At 45.8% G+C, this 17,180-nt stretch overlaps 1 protein-coding gene across 1 annotated transcript in view; it reads left to right on the forward strand.

Annotated features, from left to right (window-relative positions):
* Nucleotides 1-17,180, forward strand: part of LOC144770839 (uncharacterized) — a 165,334-nt gene that overhangs the window by 135,441 nt on the left and 12,713 nt on the right. Inside the window, exons 6-8 of the mRNA XM_078655622.1 lie at nucleotides 2,914-3,006; nucleotides 10,274-10,333; nucleotides 14,973-15,056. Coding sequence (XP_078511748.1) covers nucleotides 2,914-3,006; nucleotides 10,274-10,333; nucleotides 14,973-15,056 — 237 coding nt within the window. The remainder of the gene's footprint in view (nucleotides 1-2,913; nucleotides 3,007-10,273; nucleotides 10,334-14,972; nucleotides 15,057-17,180) is intronic.

The following is a 17,180-nucleotide window of genomic DNA, read 5'->3' on the forward strand; positions in this document are numbered from 1 at the left end:
GAGTCGGAGTGCGACCCATTGACTCTACCATCTTTTTTTGTAGCCCGGCCACGTTCCAAGATAGCAGATTAATCACCTTGTGGCCTGTAACAAATATGTCAGTGGTTACTCCCTTTTCTCCCACCTGCATGCAGGGAATTGGGTCACTAGCTTCTTCTAAGGGGTTATCTAATTCTCGGGGTGGAATGATGTCACCAGTATCCCCCAGAGGCTTTTGTTGTGTTATAAGTACGTCTCTACTGCTGTCATGGAAGTTGGCACCTATAAGGTTCTCTTGCCCAGTCCCACAATTTGACGCAGCTGTAGGAACCCTATTTTCCCAATTTAAAATACTTGGTGATATTGCATGTCAATCCACCATATCCAAGCAGCTAAACCTATTCATGATCGGGAAACCACCCCAATTATCCCTAAAAACTGGTTCTGAGGATGGCTGCTCCCCCCAAGGCTCCCAATTCCTGCCCCAGTCTTGATTTCCTACATTATGCCAGTTGTTATTTTCTCTAGGATCCCGAGTGGGCCCTCTCATTAAAGGGTAGAAAAAGGAAAGTCGCCTAGTGGCTATACCCTCAAACCTGTCTTCTGTGTCTCTTGAACAAACTTGGGCGGCAGTGTGTGGATCCGCAAAGTTAATCAACACACAGTCTCCCTGTATAGTTTTCCTCTTGTGCCCCAACCATGCCACCCTCCGCACTGTCACGATCTTACTTATACGTGTGGGGGTAAAGGTCGATTTTGGTTAAGCCAGTGTCGAACCTTATTAAATAGTGACCAGTTGGATTCCTCCTGGTGATCCTCCAGTTCTGGAACCCCAGTCATGACCACCACATATGGTGTGGCCTCCGGGGGGAGGTTCAGCACTCTTCCTCTGTTGGCTACTTCACCAATTTTTTTCCGCTTTGACTGTGTGGAGTGTTCCCTTGATGGTGTGGCTCCTGCACGGGGAGTGTCGAGACCTATATTAGTTGTACCTTCCTTTTCTACTCTTTTCTCAACCACAGGGGCCTGGTTGGTATTGATGTTCATTGCTGGTGGTGCAGGTTTTTTGAGAACTTGTGTTATAGCCATGTTAGGGTTTAGTTTATTACTCCCTGCTTTTTGGGCCCCAGATGTTTTTTGGTTATGAGGCTTAATACAAAGATCAGCTAGTTTCTTTTCAATATGAGTTAATCTTTTCTCAATGGGAGAGAGGAAGCGTTTAAAGAGTTCCTCTACCTTCAATAAGAGTTGGGTGTCAGCCATTTCCCCACTGTTCCTAACCGGGCTAGTTGGGCCCACTACATTCCTGGTATTCCCGGGCTCTGTTATAACGTCGCTAGCCTGGGGATCATAGTTTGCATTTTGTTTTGGGGTAGCGGCCTCAGTAGACTTTTTCTGGTGTCGTCCCCTTCCCTTCACTCTATTTTGTTTGTGTCGTTTGGGGATTGCACCCTCCTTCCTGCCTCTCAATGTAGTAGCACTTGTGTCTTCCTGGGTGGTATTAATAACTAGGTCCGGGGTGTTTTCCAAGTCAGTACTTAGTTCAGAGGCACATGATAAGTGAGAGACTGAGAGGTCTACCGTATTGGGTAAGCTACATCTAGCAGCGTATACCTCTGCCTGGACATCTATAAGACCCACAGCCTTAGATTGGATGGGGGTTTTGGCCATCGCAAATGGGCCCATAGATGATCTTTTCTTTGCCATGGCGAGATCTTGGGACACCCTACGCTCCATTAGTGTGATCCCTTGATCAATAAAGGTATTAGCCCTAATGATAAAGTTGTCCAAGGTGCCCGTTGTTAGAGTCCCTCCTGCAGCTGTTTTACTTCCAGTCTCTCGGGTAGACATTATTTAAGGGACGGAGCAGCAGTCTATGCAAAAAATCCCAGATAGCTACAATAAAGTACATAAACGGAGTACTCACAAGGGTAGGCCGTATGATGGATGTAAGGGGGGTGGCCCGACCCGGCCTAGTCCGGTCTTGAACGGGCTTAACGGGCCCGCCCTTGGCCCGGGCTTCGCCCGGCGGACGCCCGCGCGCACCCGCGCTGCGGGGATGGTCAGTTGATTTTATGCCCTTCCAGTTTCCTTAGAAGGGGGCGTGGCGTTTTCCTAGCACCTCCGGGCGCAGGCAGAGGCGTCGCAGGTGCGCCTTGTGACCCCGGGGCTGCTGGTAGTGGTAGTCCCGCTGGCCGTTTCCCTCACGGCGCGGAAAGGCAAAGGAAAGCACCCGGCCGTTCCCCTCACGGCTCTTGGACTGGTGCAGCAGGTAGGTTCCTTCACGTCCCGCACTGCGGCGGGAGCTTGCCGTTTTTCTAGCGCCTCTGGGCGCAGGCAGAGGCGTCGCAGGTGCGCCTTGTGACCCCGGGGCTGCTGGTAGTGGTAGTCCCGCTGGCCGTTTCCTTCACGGCGCGGAAAGGCAAAGGAAAGCACCCGGCCGTTCCCCTCACGGCTCTCGGACTGGTGCAGCCGGTACGTTCCTTTACGTCCCGCACTGCGGCGGGAGCTTGCCGTTTTTCTAGCGCCTCCGGGCGCAGGCAGAGGAGTCGCAGGTGCGCCTTGTGACCCCGGGGCTGCTGGTAGTGTTAGTCCCGCTGGCCGTTTCCCTCACGGCGCGGAAAGGCAAAGGAAAGCACCCGGCCGTTCCCCTCACGGCTCTCGGACTGGTGCAGCAGGTAGGTTCCTTCACGTCCCGTTCACGTTATGTGTATATACTCTAGACCATACATTTAGATGGGGGGATTTTCATACGATAGACCTCCAACAGAAGTTGGAAATGTCTATTTCCGGGAGAGGAGTATAGCTTCAGCATTGCTCCTACATGGGCTTCTGCCTTTCGACTTATGTGATGTAGGTGGGAGTAGTCCCACCAGGATGCAGTTCCTACTTCATGATTAACTATCCTTTTTGTGTTTGTTTTCTACATAACAGATTATCCAGTTATTACATCTGTGTTTTCGTTAAGTCAAACGCCTGAGCAAGGATCACACTACCGCAAGCTGGAGCATAAAAGAAAAAACACAGGTAACTTTGTAATAATAGCATTGCCTGTTTCATATAGAATACGTGGCCAAAGTGCACCATGTGCCTAAAATAGTTGTTGCTGTTATTGCTCATCTCATTGATGCTTAGCATTTCATGGCACCAAGTTTGAGAAAATTAAGAGAACCTTCCGAGTATTAGATCATGGGAGTGTTAAGTCACTCACATGTGGGTGGAACCAATACACAGCAAATTGAGTCATGTTAACTGGGTGGCAAAAATGATGTTTTTGCCGTTTTGTAAACCGTGGTGGACACGTGATGAGTTGGTTGGTCCTGCTCCTATCACAAGGTCTCTAAAATCTTAATTATTCTTCTCTACATCCACCATGGAAAAATTGATAGGCCGTTGGGTAAAACATGATCAATCAGTAGCGTGAAAGTACAGCTCTATTTCTGTACACATACTCTAATCTTCAGAAATGACAAAGAACTTAACATCTGGTAGAATGGAGGGATGGACCAATGGCTCAATGATGTTAAAAACCCAGGACAACCAGGCTGCTTTCAAAGCTTGGGGAGAGGAGTTGGCCGGACGGCCAGGGCGGTCGACCTCAAATCTGGGGAACTGGGTTCGAGTCTCGGCAATGACACCGAACTTCCTGTGATTCTGGGCAAAGCACTTCATCTCCCCGTGCCTAACAAAAATGAATGTGTCCTCATGTAATGCAACTGGTGCTATGTAAAGCGCTCTGATACCCGATTCGGTTCAAGTTTGCAAAATATAAAACCCTGTAACAAAAAAAAAAGCCCTGGAGGACATATGTTTTTCCTTGTCGATGCCAAGTGGTTAAGGAGATCCATGGATCCCAGTTTGTATTTGTATTTTGTATTTTGTAGTTGTAGTTGTATAGCGCTAATCACCGGCCGGTCTCTAAGCGCTTTTTGGAGGCGAGGCTAGGGGTTGTGGGCAGATCGGAGAGATCCCACAGTTGTATAATGTAAGTCTTGCATCCACAGGCCAGATCAGTCAGCCAAGTATCCTCTTTATCATCTCCAATTTTGTCTCTCGAGCAATGCAAAGGTGGTGGTGCTGTAGCTACACCGCCCAAATGCTTCTTCTGAGAAGTACAAAGTAAACTCATTTTGTAAAATACCCTCTTAAGTACTGTGTGTAACCAGGTAAGATGACCCTTGTCCTGCATCCCTATCTCCCCTTTGTGTTGCCAGTATCTTCACCCTTTGTGAGGCTTTTCCGTTATCTATGCAGCGTGTAGACTGAATATCCCCTGAGTCACAGGAAGGTGGTTCTTTTCAAAAGGGGAGCAAAGCTAACAAAAGAAATCTGAATTAGGATGGTTGAATGGAGCTGCTGCCATCCTCTTCATTGTTTATCCTCATCTGTACATCCCCTTAACATTCCACTTATTTAGATTTCAGCTATTTGGCCTGGGCAAGTCTACTCCCATGTGATGTCATTTTATTTGTTTGCAAAGTGCATTAAGGGAGGCGCTCCAGGCTTGTATTTTGTCATTGGTTGCACACGTGGGGTGTCGCTGGTTAGAGATAAAATTAGCATTGTGCAGATGTGCCTTTGTTGTTCCAGGAACAATGGTGTAGTCAGCACAAGTAACTTCAAACAAACTCTTATAGGGTATCACAAATTTTCCTCCCAAAATATGAGAGCAAGCAGGAGAGTTTGCAGTCAATTGAGGTGGATTTGAGGTCACTTCTTTGAATTTTTCAGTGGCTGTGATTTTGGATTTGGCTTGATCATACATTTCAGGCCTGATCACAGTGTGTGAGACCTACAGTTTGCTTCTGACACAGAATTAAGACCTGGGAGCAGGTTTGCAGACGACATGGGATTACAACCCATGTGCAAATTGTACGCATCACAGATTTTTGCCCAGTTATATTTGCTACAAAATGGACCACACAATATAAGTACATGTGCTAATTGCACAGGTGGATTGTGATCTGACATAAGCTACTAGACTGCTAAGTGCCGTTCTGCCATGCTCAAAGGAACAAAGCACTTGATAAATACTAAGCCCCACATAGTCACTATAGAGTGTCCCAGAAACTGCACAATTTGAATCTTGAACCAAGTATTGCACTTTGTAAAAACACTATGGACAGCATGTTTTTTACAGGTCCCGGGACAGGAACGATTGCGGCTCAGATGGCTTCCTCGTTGTTCTCATTGATTATGTAACATTTTATATACTTTTTTTGGGTGGCGACAAAATTGGGGCTCAGAAACAATCTGTATAGTTCATAGTCATCCGAAAGTGTCTAATTTGTTGTTGCTATTCATAGTAGCGTGTTAAGTCAAGAGCCTGCAACAAGAGTGGCTGTCATGAGCAACAACAGAATGCACACAAACCTTTGACATCACATGATAAATAGCATACATATTCATGATCAGCAGGCAATTATTCTGTTGTGGATGTACTTAATCTGTATGAGATTTCTTCTGTGTGTCTCTGCTGTAGAGCAGGTGGTGCAGCTTTCTTTTCTTTTAAAGCCTGGAGCACTACTCAGCTCTCAAGTCAAGTGAAGTCAAGTCAGAATTTATATAGCGCACTACATACCCATAGGGTCTCAAGGCGCTTGAGGAAGGGGGGGGAGGTTTACTTATCGAATATCCATGTTTTAAGTTGTTTTCTGAAGGCTAGGTGGTTTTGAGTAAGGCGGAGGTGGATGGGAAGGGAATTCCAGGTCTTGGCCGCTAAGTAAGAGAAGAATCTTCCTCCCATGGTGGCTTTGTGGATGCGCGGAACAGCGGCGAGGGCTTGGTTGGACGAACGCAGCTGGCGGGTGGGGGTGTAAAAGGAAAGGCGCGTGTTGAGACAATCAGTTCCAAGTTCGTATAGGGCTTTGTGTGCGTGGGTGAGGAGACGGAACGTTATTATCTTGTTGACTGGGAGCCAGTGAAGGTCTTTCAGGTGAGCGGAAATGTGGTCTGTGCGGGGGATGTCTAGTATGAGTCAGGCTGAAGCATTTTGGATGCGTTGGAGTTTTTTCTGTAGTTTCGCGGTGGAACCGGCGTAAAGGGTGTTTCCGTAGTCCAGACGGCTTGTAACCAGTGCGTGGGTGACCGTTTTTCTTGTTTCGGTGGGGATCCAGTGAAATGTTTTTTTGAGCATGCCAAGGATGTTGAAGCATGAAGATGAGATGGCGTTGACTTGTCTGGTCATCGAGAGTGAGGAGTCCAGGATGATGCCCAGGTTCCGTGCGTGGTCCGTCGGTATGGGGGCTTTTCCTAGGGCCGATGGTCACCAAGAGTCGTCCCAGGCGGAAGGGGATGAGCCTAAGATGAGGACTTCCGTTTTGTCCGAGTTCAGTTTCAGACAGCTGTGCTTCATCCACTCGGCTACTTCTTTCATCCCTTCGTGTAGGTTGGTTTTGGCGGTGGTTGGGTCTTTGGTGAGTGAGAGGATCAGCTGAGTGTCATCAGCGTAGGAGATGATGTTGAGGTTGTGTTGACGTGCGATGGTTGCGAGGGGGCTCATGTAGACGTTGAAGAGGGTGGGGCTGAGTGATGATCCTTGCGGGACGCCGCAGATGACTTCGGTGGCCTCTGACTTAAAAGGGGGGAGGCGGACTCTCTGAGTTCTTCCAGCGAGGAACGAAATGATCCAGTCCAATGCTTTTCCTTGAATTCCGATGTTTCTGAGTCGTTGTATCAGGGTGCTATGACAGACTGTGTCGAAGGCTGCGGAGAGGTCAAGGAGGATAAGGGCGACTGTGTCTCCATTGTCCAGTAGTGTTCGGATGTCGTCTGTTGCTGCGATGAGGGCGGTCTCGGTGCTGTGTTTGGCTCGGAAGCCAGACTGTGAGGAGTCGAGTGATTTGTTAGTTTCGAGGAAGGTGGCGAGCTGATTGTTAATGGCTTTCTCAATGACTTTGGCAGGGAATGGGAGGAGCGAGATGGGGCGGTAGTTTTTGAGTTCGGTGGGGTCAGCTGTGGGTTTCTTCAGAAGGGCGCTGAGTTCGGCATGTTTCCAGCTATCTGGGAATGTGGTGGAGTTAAGGGAGAAGTTGATGACATCTCGGAGATGGGGTGCGATAATGGAGTCTGCTTTGTTGAAGATGTGATGGGGACATGGGTCTGTAGGGGATCCTGAGTGGATGGAGTTCATCAGGCGAATGGTCTCTTCTGTGGTGATTGGGTTCCATTCGAGAAGGATATTCGGAGGAGGTAACGGTTCGGAGGTGAGTGGGGTGGATTGGTTTACAGGTGTGTTGTCAAAGCTGTTATGGATGTCGGCGATTTTGTCATGAAAGAATGAGGCAAGGGAGTCGCAGAGGACTTGAGAGGGGGTGATGTCGTTAGAGCTGGCGGTGGGGTTGGTGAATTCTTTGATGATGTTGAAAAGTTCTTTGCTGTTGTGGGCGTTGTTATCTAGTCGGTCTTTGAGCGCTGATTTCTTGGCTGTCCGGATTAGTTGGTGGTGTTTGCGGGTGGCGTTTTTGAAGGCGGCTTGGGTGATAGTGTTTGGGTCTGTTTTCCAAGTTTTCTCAAGGGAGCGGCAGAGCTTCTTGGATTTCTTAAGGTTATCGTTGAACCAGGGGGCGTTCTTGCTACCTTGCTTGGTTTGATGTTTTTTCAAGGGTGCTAATTTGTCGGCCGTTTGGGTTAACCATTGTGTGAGGTTGATGGCGGCTTGGTTAGGGTTCGTTGAATGGGCAGGGGGTTTTTGAAGAAGAGATGTTGAGATCTGGTCGATGGTGATTTTGTTCCAATTTCTTTGCAGAGTTGGTTGAGGGTGGTTGTGGGTCGAGGTCTTATTGTAAATAAAGTGGATGCAGCTGTGGTCCGTCCAGTGGAGGGGGGTGGTATGAGTGAAGGAGATATGCTTGCTGGAAGTGAAGATAGGGTCGAGTGTGTGTCCTGCATAGTGTGTGGGGGTGTTAACAAGTTGTTTGAGTCCGAGATTGGCGAGATTGTCCAGAAGGGTGGTGGTGTTACTGTCGTTGCTCTTTTCCAGATGGAAATTGAGGTCTCCCAGTAGAATGTATTCTTCTGAAGGGAGGGCGTGTGGGGTGATAAAGTCAGTGATGTCTTCGCTGAATTTTGTACGGGGTCCTGGTGGCCTGTAGAGGAGGGTGCCCCTAAGTGTTGTCTTGGGGTCGGTGTGGATCTGGAAGTGAAGGTGTTCGGCGATAGCGAGGTTGTCATCTGAGCTGGTTGAGACGCGGATGGTATTCTTGTGGACGATGGCGATGCCTCCTCCTGTTTGGATGGGGCGGTCCTTACGGATGATCTTGTAGCCGTCCGGGATGGCTATGGTGATGTCTGGAGCTGAAGAGGCATTCATCCAGGTTTCTGTTAGGAAGGCGATGTCCGGAGAAATGGTGTCGAGTAGATTCCAAAGGTCGATGGCGTGTTTGTGAACCGAGCGGGTGTTGAGAAGGATGCATTTTAGGTGGTTGGTTTTGGCTCTCTGTTTGGTGTTTGTGGATTTGTTATGGGACTTGACGCAGGTAAATTTGCAGGAGTGGCAGGTGAAGGGTCCATGGGTGTGTCCTGGTGCTGCTTGGGCGCAGTTAGTGAGTCGGCCGGGGTTGAGTGCAAAGAGGAAGGAGGCGTCGTATGTAATGCGGGGAGGGTGGGTGAAGCGGGGACGAGGGGGTCTGGCTCTGGGCGCGGTCCAGGCGCGGACGGGCGTAGACGGGCTTACCTTTGGCGCACCTTCGGCGCGACTGTGGCGCGATCGCTGCGCGTGAACGCTGCGCGCAAGAGCATCTGTCATATATAGATAGTGGAGGGGGGAGGGGCGAGGGAGGAGCAGCTGGGAGGCGGGTGCGGGGCGGGAAGTCGAGGCAAAACAACGACAAGCAAACAGTCAAAATGGTAGCGAGCCAAAAAGCGCTACAGGACGAGATGGGGTACGGCGCTACAATCTGAAATCAATCTGAAGTGCAGCAAGTCAGGTAATAGGCGCTACAATGCCTAGCAGCTTTAATTAAATAAGTGCAAGCAAGTACAAGCAATGCGTGCAGAGCTACAATGCCTAGCAGCTTTAATTAAATAAGTACTGGCAATGCGAGCAGAGCGTGATCTAAACGATACCAGCTGATGTGAGGGGAGCAGCGAGGGGAGCGACCGCTTCGCCGAGGATCAGGACGGTCACAGCGCTATTTCCTGATGTGTAGGGCTATACTCTCTGTGGGAGGGAGGAGCAGCTGGGAGGCGGGTGCGGGGCGGGAAGTCGAGGCAAAACAACAACAAGCAAACAGTCAAAATGGCAGCGAGCCAAAAAGCGCTACAGGACGAGATGGGGTACGGCGCTACAATCTGAAATCAATCTGAAGTGCAGCAAGTCAGGTAATAGGCGCTACAATGCCTAGCAGCTTTAATCAAATAAGTACAAGCAAGTACAAGAAATGCGTGCAGAGCTACAATGCCTAGCAGCTTTAATTAAATAAGTGCAAGCAAGTACAAGCAATGCGTGCTGAGCTACAATGCCTAGCAGCTTTAATTAAATAAGTACTGGCAATGCGTGCAGAGCGTGATCTAAACGATACCAGCTGATGTGAGGGGAGCAGCGAGGGGAGCGACCGCTTCGCCGAGGCTCAGGACGGTCACAGCGCTATTTCCTGATGTGTAGGGCTATACTCTCTGTGGGAGGGAGGAGCAGCTGGGAGGCGGGTGCGGGGCGGGAAGTCGAGGCAAAACAACGACAAGCAAACAGTCAAAATGGCAGCGAGCCAAAAAGCGCTACAGGACGAGATGGGGTACGGCGCTACAATCTGAAATCAATCTGAAGTGCAGCAAGTCAGGTAATAGGCGCTACAATGCCTAGCAGCTTTAATCAAATAAGTACAAGCAAGTACAAGCAATGTGTGCAGAGCTACAATGCCTAGCAGCTTTAATTAAATAAGTGCAAGCAAGTACAAGCAATGCGTGCAGAGCTACAATGCCTAGCAGCTTTAATTAAATAAGTACTGGCAATGCGTGCAGAGCGTGATCTAAACGATACCAGCTTATGTGAGGGGAGCAGCGAGGGGAGCGACCGCTTCGCCGAGGCTCAGGACGGTCACGCTCTAGATCCTCAGGCCAGAAAAGGGAACAAAGAAACCTGTGGGCAAAAGTTCACCATATAAATTCTGCAATCAAATAATAAAAGCAAGCATAACTCTTGTAACGATCACAAGCCATTAAACAAATAACAGATAATAAATGAAACAACCATTCCGCTTGTAAGAATCGTAGGTGATTTGGTGTACTCACATAGTATACAATGCACAATTGCTTGCACATTTAGCCAAGCTGATCTTGTTTTCTTGTCTATTGTCAGTTTTCCAACATAAGGAAACGCCACACTATTATCAGGATCTCAAGAAAAAAGCTGCCAAAGGTGAGTTAGATCTATTATTTAAAAGGATCACATTTTCTAAAGATTGCCTCATATTGTTGCAAGTAATTCATCTGCCTCAAAATTGCAAAATACATATATTTTCTGATTACATAGGGGAGCAAATGTGATTATTGGTCATGCTCAGCCATAGACCACTTGCATCTAGAAACCATTAATACTTGTTTTGTAGAACTCTTGACAATTCTCATAAAATATGCACACTTTACCTCTGCAGATACGATGACCAAATGACTCGAAGGAATGAAACTCTTGTCTAGACTTCTGATATCAATGTCAACTCACACACCTGCTGTATTGCCATGATATTTGAGCCATTGGGTCCTACAATCTGACTACAAATGTTTTCACTTTATGAAAGACACAGCATTTTGGATGAAAGAAGAAAAACAGTAATATTGAAAGTGCAAGCATTTAAAGGTAGCAACAAAACTAACTTCAAGTAAACTCAGATAAACAAGCTATAGTGGAATTGCAAAAAATGGCCCACTGTCTCTTGCCTCCTGCACTGGTGCTTTTTCTGTTTTTGAAAAGGCACTACATAGTTACGACCTTTCCCTGGAACTCAAGCATTCAATGAAGATCACAGCTGAAACATCATAATCCACTCCTGTTCTTGCACTTGTACTCATGATGTAACACCTCGACTAGCGCACCATATGTGTATTACCCTGCCCACGAATAATTGGTGTGGTTCCGGACGCAAAAAGAATTCACCTCATAAACTTTATTGCTGCAACAGCTTGCTCTCTACTCTGCTGTCTTCCTACCCTCTTTCAGTTCAAGATCTTCCACACAACCTCCATCACTGCCATAACTGTCATCCCTAGTCCTTAAAAACAACATTACAGCCAGAGCATACACCCAGGATGATGCGGTCCACTCGATGAACGATGAACGATCATGTCCCTTTAATCACAAATCATAAGGAATTAGCATTGACCCAGACTAAGCCAGTCCAGCTCCTCGTTTCTAAAAGCACCAGTGGTCACCCTGGAAGAAAATTATTTGCCGGGATTAATGATGCTTTCAACTTCAGAAATACTTTTCAGAACCTTGGAAAAGCTTTAGAGCATTTACGCACATCTCACACTTTGTTGAATCAAGTAAATCAGCTTAGGAATCCTTTATCACTTAATCAGTCACCATACGCAGATGCCCGCCAACTTTCAAAAATTGTCCTCCATAATCCACCACTTAAGATGAAAACTTGTTTTGCAGACTGACTGACGCAAAAACTGGTTGATAAGATTTCTAATCGGCTCACCAGGAGGTTTCCCTTTGCTGTCCTGCTTTTTCTACTATGTAATTTTCTACCTGAGCCATGATGATAATTACTCAAAACGTTCGGGCAAAAAAAGAACTAGAATCCCACAAAACCGAGTAGTTACTTCAAACAGTGAGACTGTGTATGAAACAAAGTAGACAAAGGATACTAATGCTTTATATTGGTTGGAAAAAAGGTCAGAGGCTAGTTATAGGATTGCGTTTTCCCCTGACTGTTGTAAGCATTGGATCATTGACTGGGTGCAAGAAGCAGAAAGGAGACTGAGCACAGTTAGATATGCAATAAAATATAAGCAACTAGGAAAATTGACAGCACATAGATTGCTGCACATTTAAAACTCAATTCAACCAAGACTGAATGAATTATGTCCAAAACCAAACCTAACAACATCATGGCTTGTGATTGGTTCTCACCTGCCCTCACCAGTTAACAATATGATTTTACTTCTACATTGACTCTCAGCTATCTTTTGAAAACTTAAAAAAAACTCAGTTTGTTTACTATCGACTGAATATGTTCCATAAATTCAAGCTCTAATATGAAAACTGAAACCTTTTAACCACGCTACAAACATGCATTCTCCACATATCTATGATGGTCACTGTCAGAAATCTACTTTTTTTGCATGGTCGCCCCAGATTGTTCGTTTTTGATAGACCCTATTATTTTTATTGTCTTTAGAACTTTGTGCACTTCACCCCGGCTAACCAGTAGTAAACTGCCTGTGCTCAAACATGCTTGAGTTGGCATATTCTTAATTGGTACATTGAACTTACCTATAAGTCAATAGTATATGGTACAAGTTGTACCCAGGATGTGGAAGTTGAATGTCACAAGTAGACTGCAATCCCAGTTATACTGCCCATTACAGTAGCAAACATAGCTTTGGGTGTACCATTGTAGCATGACTGCTGTGGTTTTAAACCTGCAACCCAACATGCTATAAAAGCATTTTCATAGGAGATAAGCTCCCTTTTAAATATCAGTAAGTGGCCCAAACATGATATTTGATATTTTAAAAGGGGACACGTATCAAAATAATATCACCTTGTCCCTCTAGTGACAAGGCCCAGGAATATATGTTCACTGCGGCATACCTTGCTGGCCTATATAGAAAGACAGAATATAGATTAACATATTAATACTATATCTCGGGAATGGGAGCAGCTAGAAAATAATGTAAACAGCTATTAATTTCAATTTAGTGGTAAAGTCAGATTATGAATAAGTATTAAGGAAAAGTAACTTTTAGGACATTACTCTTTCCTTTCTTAAAATGTCAGAAGTTTAAATAACATAAGCCTCTGGCAGCTCTAAGCCTATGCTCAAGCCTTAAAAAGGTGGGAAATGCCTCCCTGAAGAAACAAATTACTCAACTAAATAGGCAGAGATGACTCCTCCAAGTTCAACAGCATTTTCAGGGTGGGGGTTGTGGGCCTTCTTTGGACACCCAAGTGTAAAATCCTGCTTGACATCTAACACTTGGGGCGCACTTGAAAGGGATAGAACATGATGCTCTGGTTCCTGAAGGACCCTCCTTTTGTCTTATCAGACTTCTGTCTCTCTGTTTATTTTGGGTGCGGTGTCTACTTCAAACTGGATTTTAGTGTTAGATGTGGAAGGCCACAAGGATTACCAGAGAATACTCCCCAACTCTCAGAGCCCAAGTTAAGTTAAGTGTGAACGAAGAAATTTCACCATCTTGGATTTGGGACATTCGTTTTTGGGCCTATTTTCAGTGAGGTAAACATGAACTGCTGCAAAAGTTTAGTCTGGGAACATTTACCCTATTGGCTAGGAAGGACTAATCCTCCCCCACCTGCTAGTGCCAGGCATAAATGTGTCATCTCCAGGCACCCACTTCAGAACATTGTCTGGACCTGGGAAGATCAAAAGAGGATTGGAACTGGTGTCTGTAACCTGCAATGGGCTCTGAATGACTCACCTGCTCCCTGTTTTTCTCAGGACAAAGTAGTAGACTCCAGGATTTAGGGAGACAAGCTGCAAGAGGCCTTTTCCTGGAAAAACCCAGCTGAGCAGGGGCAGCTGAACTCTGCTTTTGGCGTCTGTGTTATACCCTGTAAGTCTCTCGGTGCCTGACTTAAGTTACTGGAGGCCTTATAAGTGTTCTCCTGTGGTTGGTTGGGACTTAAAAGACTAATTCAGAAGGTAAAACCTTTGACCAGGACAAACCTGGTGGTGTGTTTGATCCTTACTCCATTGCAGGTGGCTTGAAATCTCGCTCAGGAACTTGGCCTTCCACAACAATTGGCTATCATTAGCGCTTGCGCTTTCTGGTGCTATTTTTGCATAAAAAGTTTTTAAAAATTATATCTCCAGTTCCCCATATCGGACGTGTTAGGTCATCAGTTTCTCTGCATGAAAGTGACCCCAGAAACCACTTTTAATAATTGAACCACATTTCAAGGTTTAATTTGGATATTTTATATAGCACCGACATATTTACTTGTGGTCTCAAAAGAGTGTGTCTAAATGTATACAGTTTTTGTGACCAGGATGACTTCTATTAGAGTCGATGTTTCATAGATTTTGTAAAAAAAAACTTTAAAAAAAAGTTGAAATACATGAGAGTTATGGAAGAATAGGCTAATTTCGTGATTATTCAGAAGAAGCAACATTTTTTTCTCTTTGATAATGAACCTGGTCCAGGCAATTTGAGGCAAAAGTAGGGTAGCACAGTGGTAAAAATGTATTGGGTACATAAGTGTTGTACCAACATTAATGTGATTTGAAACAGTCAATATATTTACACAGCTAAACAAAACATGAGCAGTAGCCATGCTTGCAGGGTAAAGTGCAAATAATACAAATCTGGTTCAGATGAACCCAGTGGTCACCAACATCCTAGAACCCAGAGGAAAATTGTGCATAACATGCATGACCAATCTTCTCCATACATGTTACTCATTGTAAACTATTGGAGAGACCGTGGTGTGAAAACTGCGAAACTGAACAAACTGAATTGTATTGTTCAAAAAACGAACGTACGCTAATTAAAAAGTTGTTGTGCATCTGTGCTTATGCATATAACAAGTGTATGCATGTAAGATATTCAACAATCTGTGCCCACTCAGTTTTGTTGTGGTTGTGGTTGGACAGATATGACTCCTGAGAACCATTGTTTAAAAGATAGAAAAAAATACCTTGATGATCAGCCTCCCAGCACTTTAATTTGTAAGACTGAGATAATGTGAGAAAACTCTAAGGTCAAATTAGTTCTCAAGTTTATCTTCCCACATAGTTAATTTTCCTTTTTAATTGTGATTCTTCGGTTTGTGTACCTGTAACCCTAATACATTGTTTTTATTACAGGTCCACTTGTCCCTCCCTTGATTATTCTACTTGATGAAGAACCCCCTTTTGAGAAGGAAAAGGAGTCAGAACGAGCAACAGCTGGTGAGTAAAGTCCACCAAGTATGAATTGTAGGAAGACTTTTTGGGTTCTCTTTAGATGTTAAAAAGTTCTGCTTAGCAAATTATGAGTCGTCTGTTGATCGCAGAGGGGTATGTCAATAACATATGGTGCAAGTCTTGAAGAGCCAAGTTTCGTTTTAGACAAGTGTCCGGTATCCTCTGTAATATGTGGTTTAAGCATTTTGGTGTCCGGTATGTTGTATCAGTTTGAGTCTAACATTTATGGAGACCTTGGCAGGGAAACTCAAGGTACAGAAAATTCCATTTCTGTTATCTGTCTACTTTGGCCCACTCTTTGTTTGTTTCTCAATAGTTCCAGCCAAGTCATGTTCATGATCCCATACCCTGAAAAGCAAGAATGCTAGAATAGCTCCTCCCACCTTGAAGAGTAGACTCACAACAATATGTATTTGGGGTTCTGGTACGCCGCATCCCCAGGCTGGTTAGGTTGCCTCCCCAAGACAACATATGTTAAGTATTGACTATGCTGATTGAATATTGTTGCCTAAAGCTAGTGAATGTTTGAAGCAACATGTGTTCATAATAACAACCCACCCTGGAAACTTCTGCTTCAGACCCTAGCTTTGTAAGCTGACGTCGCTGCCTCCCTAAACCTGGGGTAACATCACAGCAGTATATCTGGAGCACATGCATCGTCCATGTTCGTTTGATGCAGCACCTCCAGCAGAGTCTAACAGTGTGCATTAGTTACTTGAAAGAAGTGTTTGCCAACCAGAGCTTGAGGAAATATTATGCCTCAAATTGTGCACCTCACATGATTAAATTACTCCGTCCTCAACTCAGTGAACCATTTAGCTGGGTTTTATGTTGTTCGGGGCATGTGTGGTGTAGATCACATGCTTTACATACTCCTTGCAGCTAGTGTTGGGTCCAGATGTTTGCAAGTTGTTTTTCTTCGAAGAAGTCCTTCCAGTCATGAGGTAAGGTGACTTCTCCTTTCGGTAATAACGCGCATGGGCATCGACTCTATTGTTAGGTTTTTTTTTTCTGCCATCAGGTTCGTACATAAATTGCTGCGCTCCGGTTCAAAGCCGTTCCCCTCGATGCTCAATCTTCTCTACTCTTGATTGTATTGATTTCGTACCCGTATCCCACTTCTCCACGTATCGGTCAAAGAAAACCTTTAATTTTGATCAGGAAACTCATGGATGCCGTCGGGCCTGACCGCGTCGGTCCACCTCGCAGTCGATGGAATGGACTCCATTCAAATTCTGTCCTCTGTGCCACGAGAAGCACCGGCGCACTGGCTGTCACTAAGTGTGCAACTTGTGCATGTCCCCCGAACACAATGAACAGGACTGTGACGCGTGCAGATCGTTACGATCAAAAAAGACTCTCCGTGATCGTCAGTCTCGACGTCGTTAAATGCAGAGCCGGAATGTCGAATATATGCTGGACATCTTCGGCGAAGATTGCGAGCAGGAGGAATTCAACGCACAAGGTGCCATAGAGGAGATGGAGGAGCAGACCATCTTAGTGCCTGGAACTGACTCGGAGATTGAAGAGGACTTACCATTGGGCCACGGTCAAGGTTGCGTGAGTACAGAACATGCCTTGCCCCAAAATCCAAATCATATCAAACATAAGGCTTCTGTGCCACCCCTACCTTCGGGTCACGATCGGCACCGAGACGATGTTTCTAACACCCCACCTTCAGAAACAAGTAGTCAAGCCTTCCGGCTCGGGACCGAGTCGACTTAAAACAGGGTTTGAGCTGAAACCTGGTAGCTCGAAGCCGAAACACACTTCGGAGCCGAAATATTCAACGTCCAAATCTAAATTGTCTTTGGAGTCTTCCGCACCGAAATGGCAGTATATTCCGGTACCAAAGTTATTGGTGCGGAAATCGAAAGACGCTCCTCCTAGAACACAGGATCATATTTTTTACTTTCCACCTCCCAAAACAGATCCTGGACAAAAATAACTGTACATCAATCCAGCTACAGAACGTCTGCTCACTAAACTGAACCAAAAGCATAAACCATAGTCTGCAGACATACCATATACAGTTCCACTGAAGAAGAAGAATACTGGGACTAATCCTTATCCTCCTCCTCTTCCAATACGTTCCCCTACACCACCACC

This window comes from Lissotriton helveticus, chromosome 7 (assembly GCF_964261635.1).
Source record: "Lissotriton helveticus chromosome 7, aLisHel1.1, whole genome shotgun sequence".
NCBI lineage: Eukaryota > Metazoa > Chordata > Amphibia > Caudata > Salamandridae > Lissotriton > Lissotriton helveticus.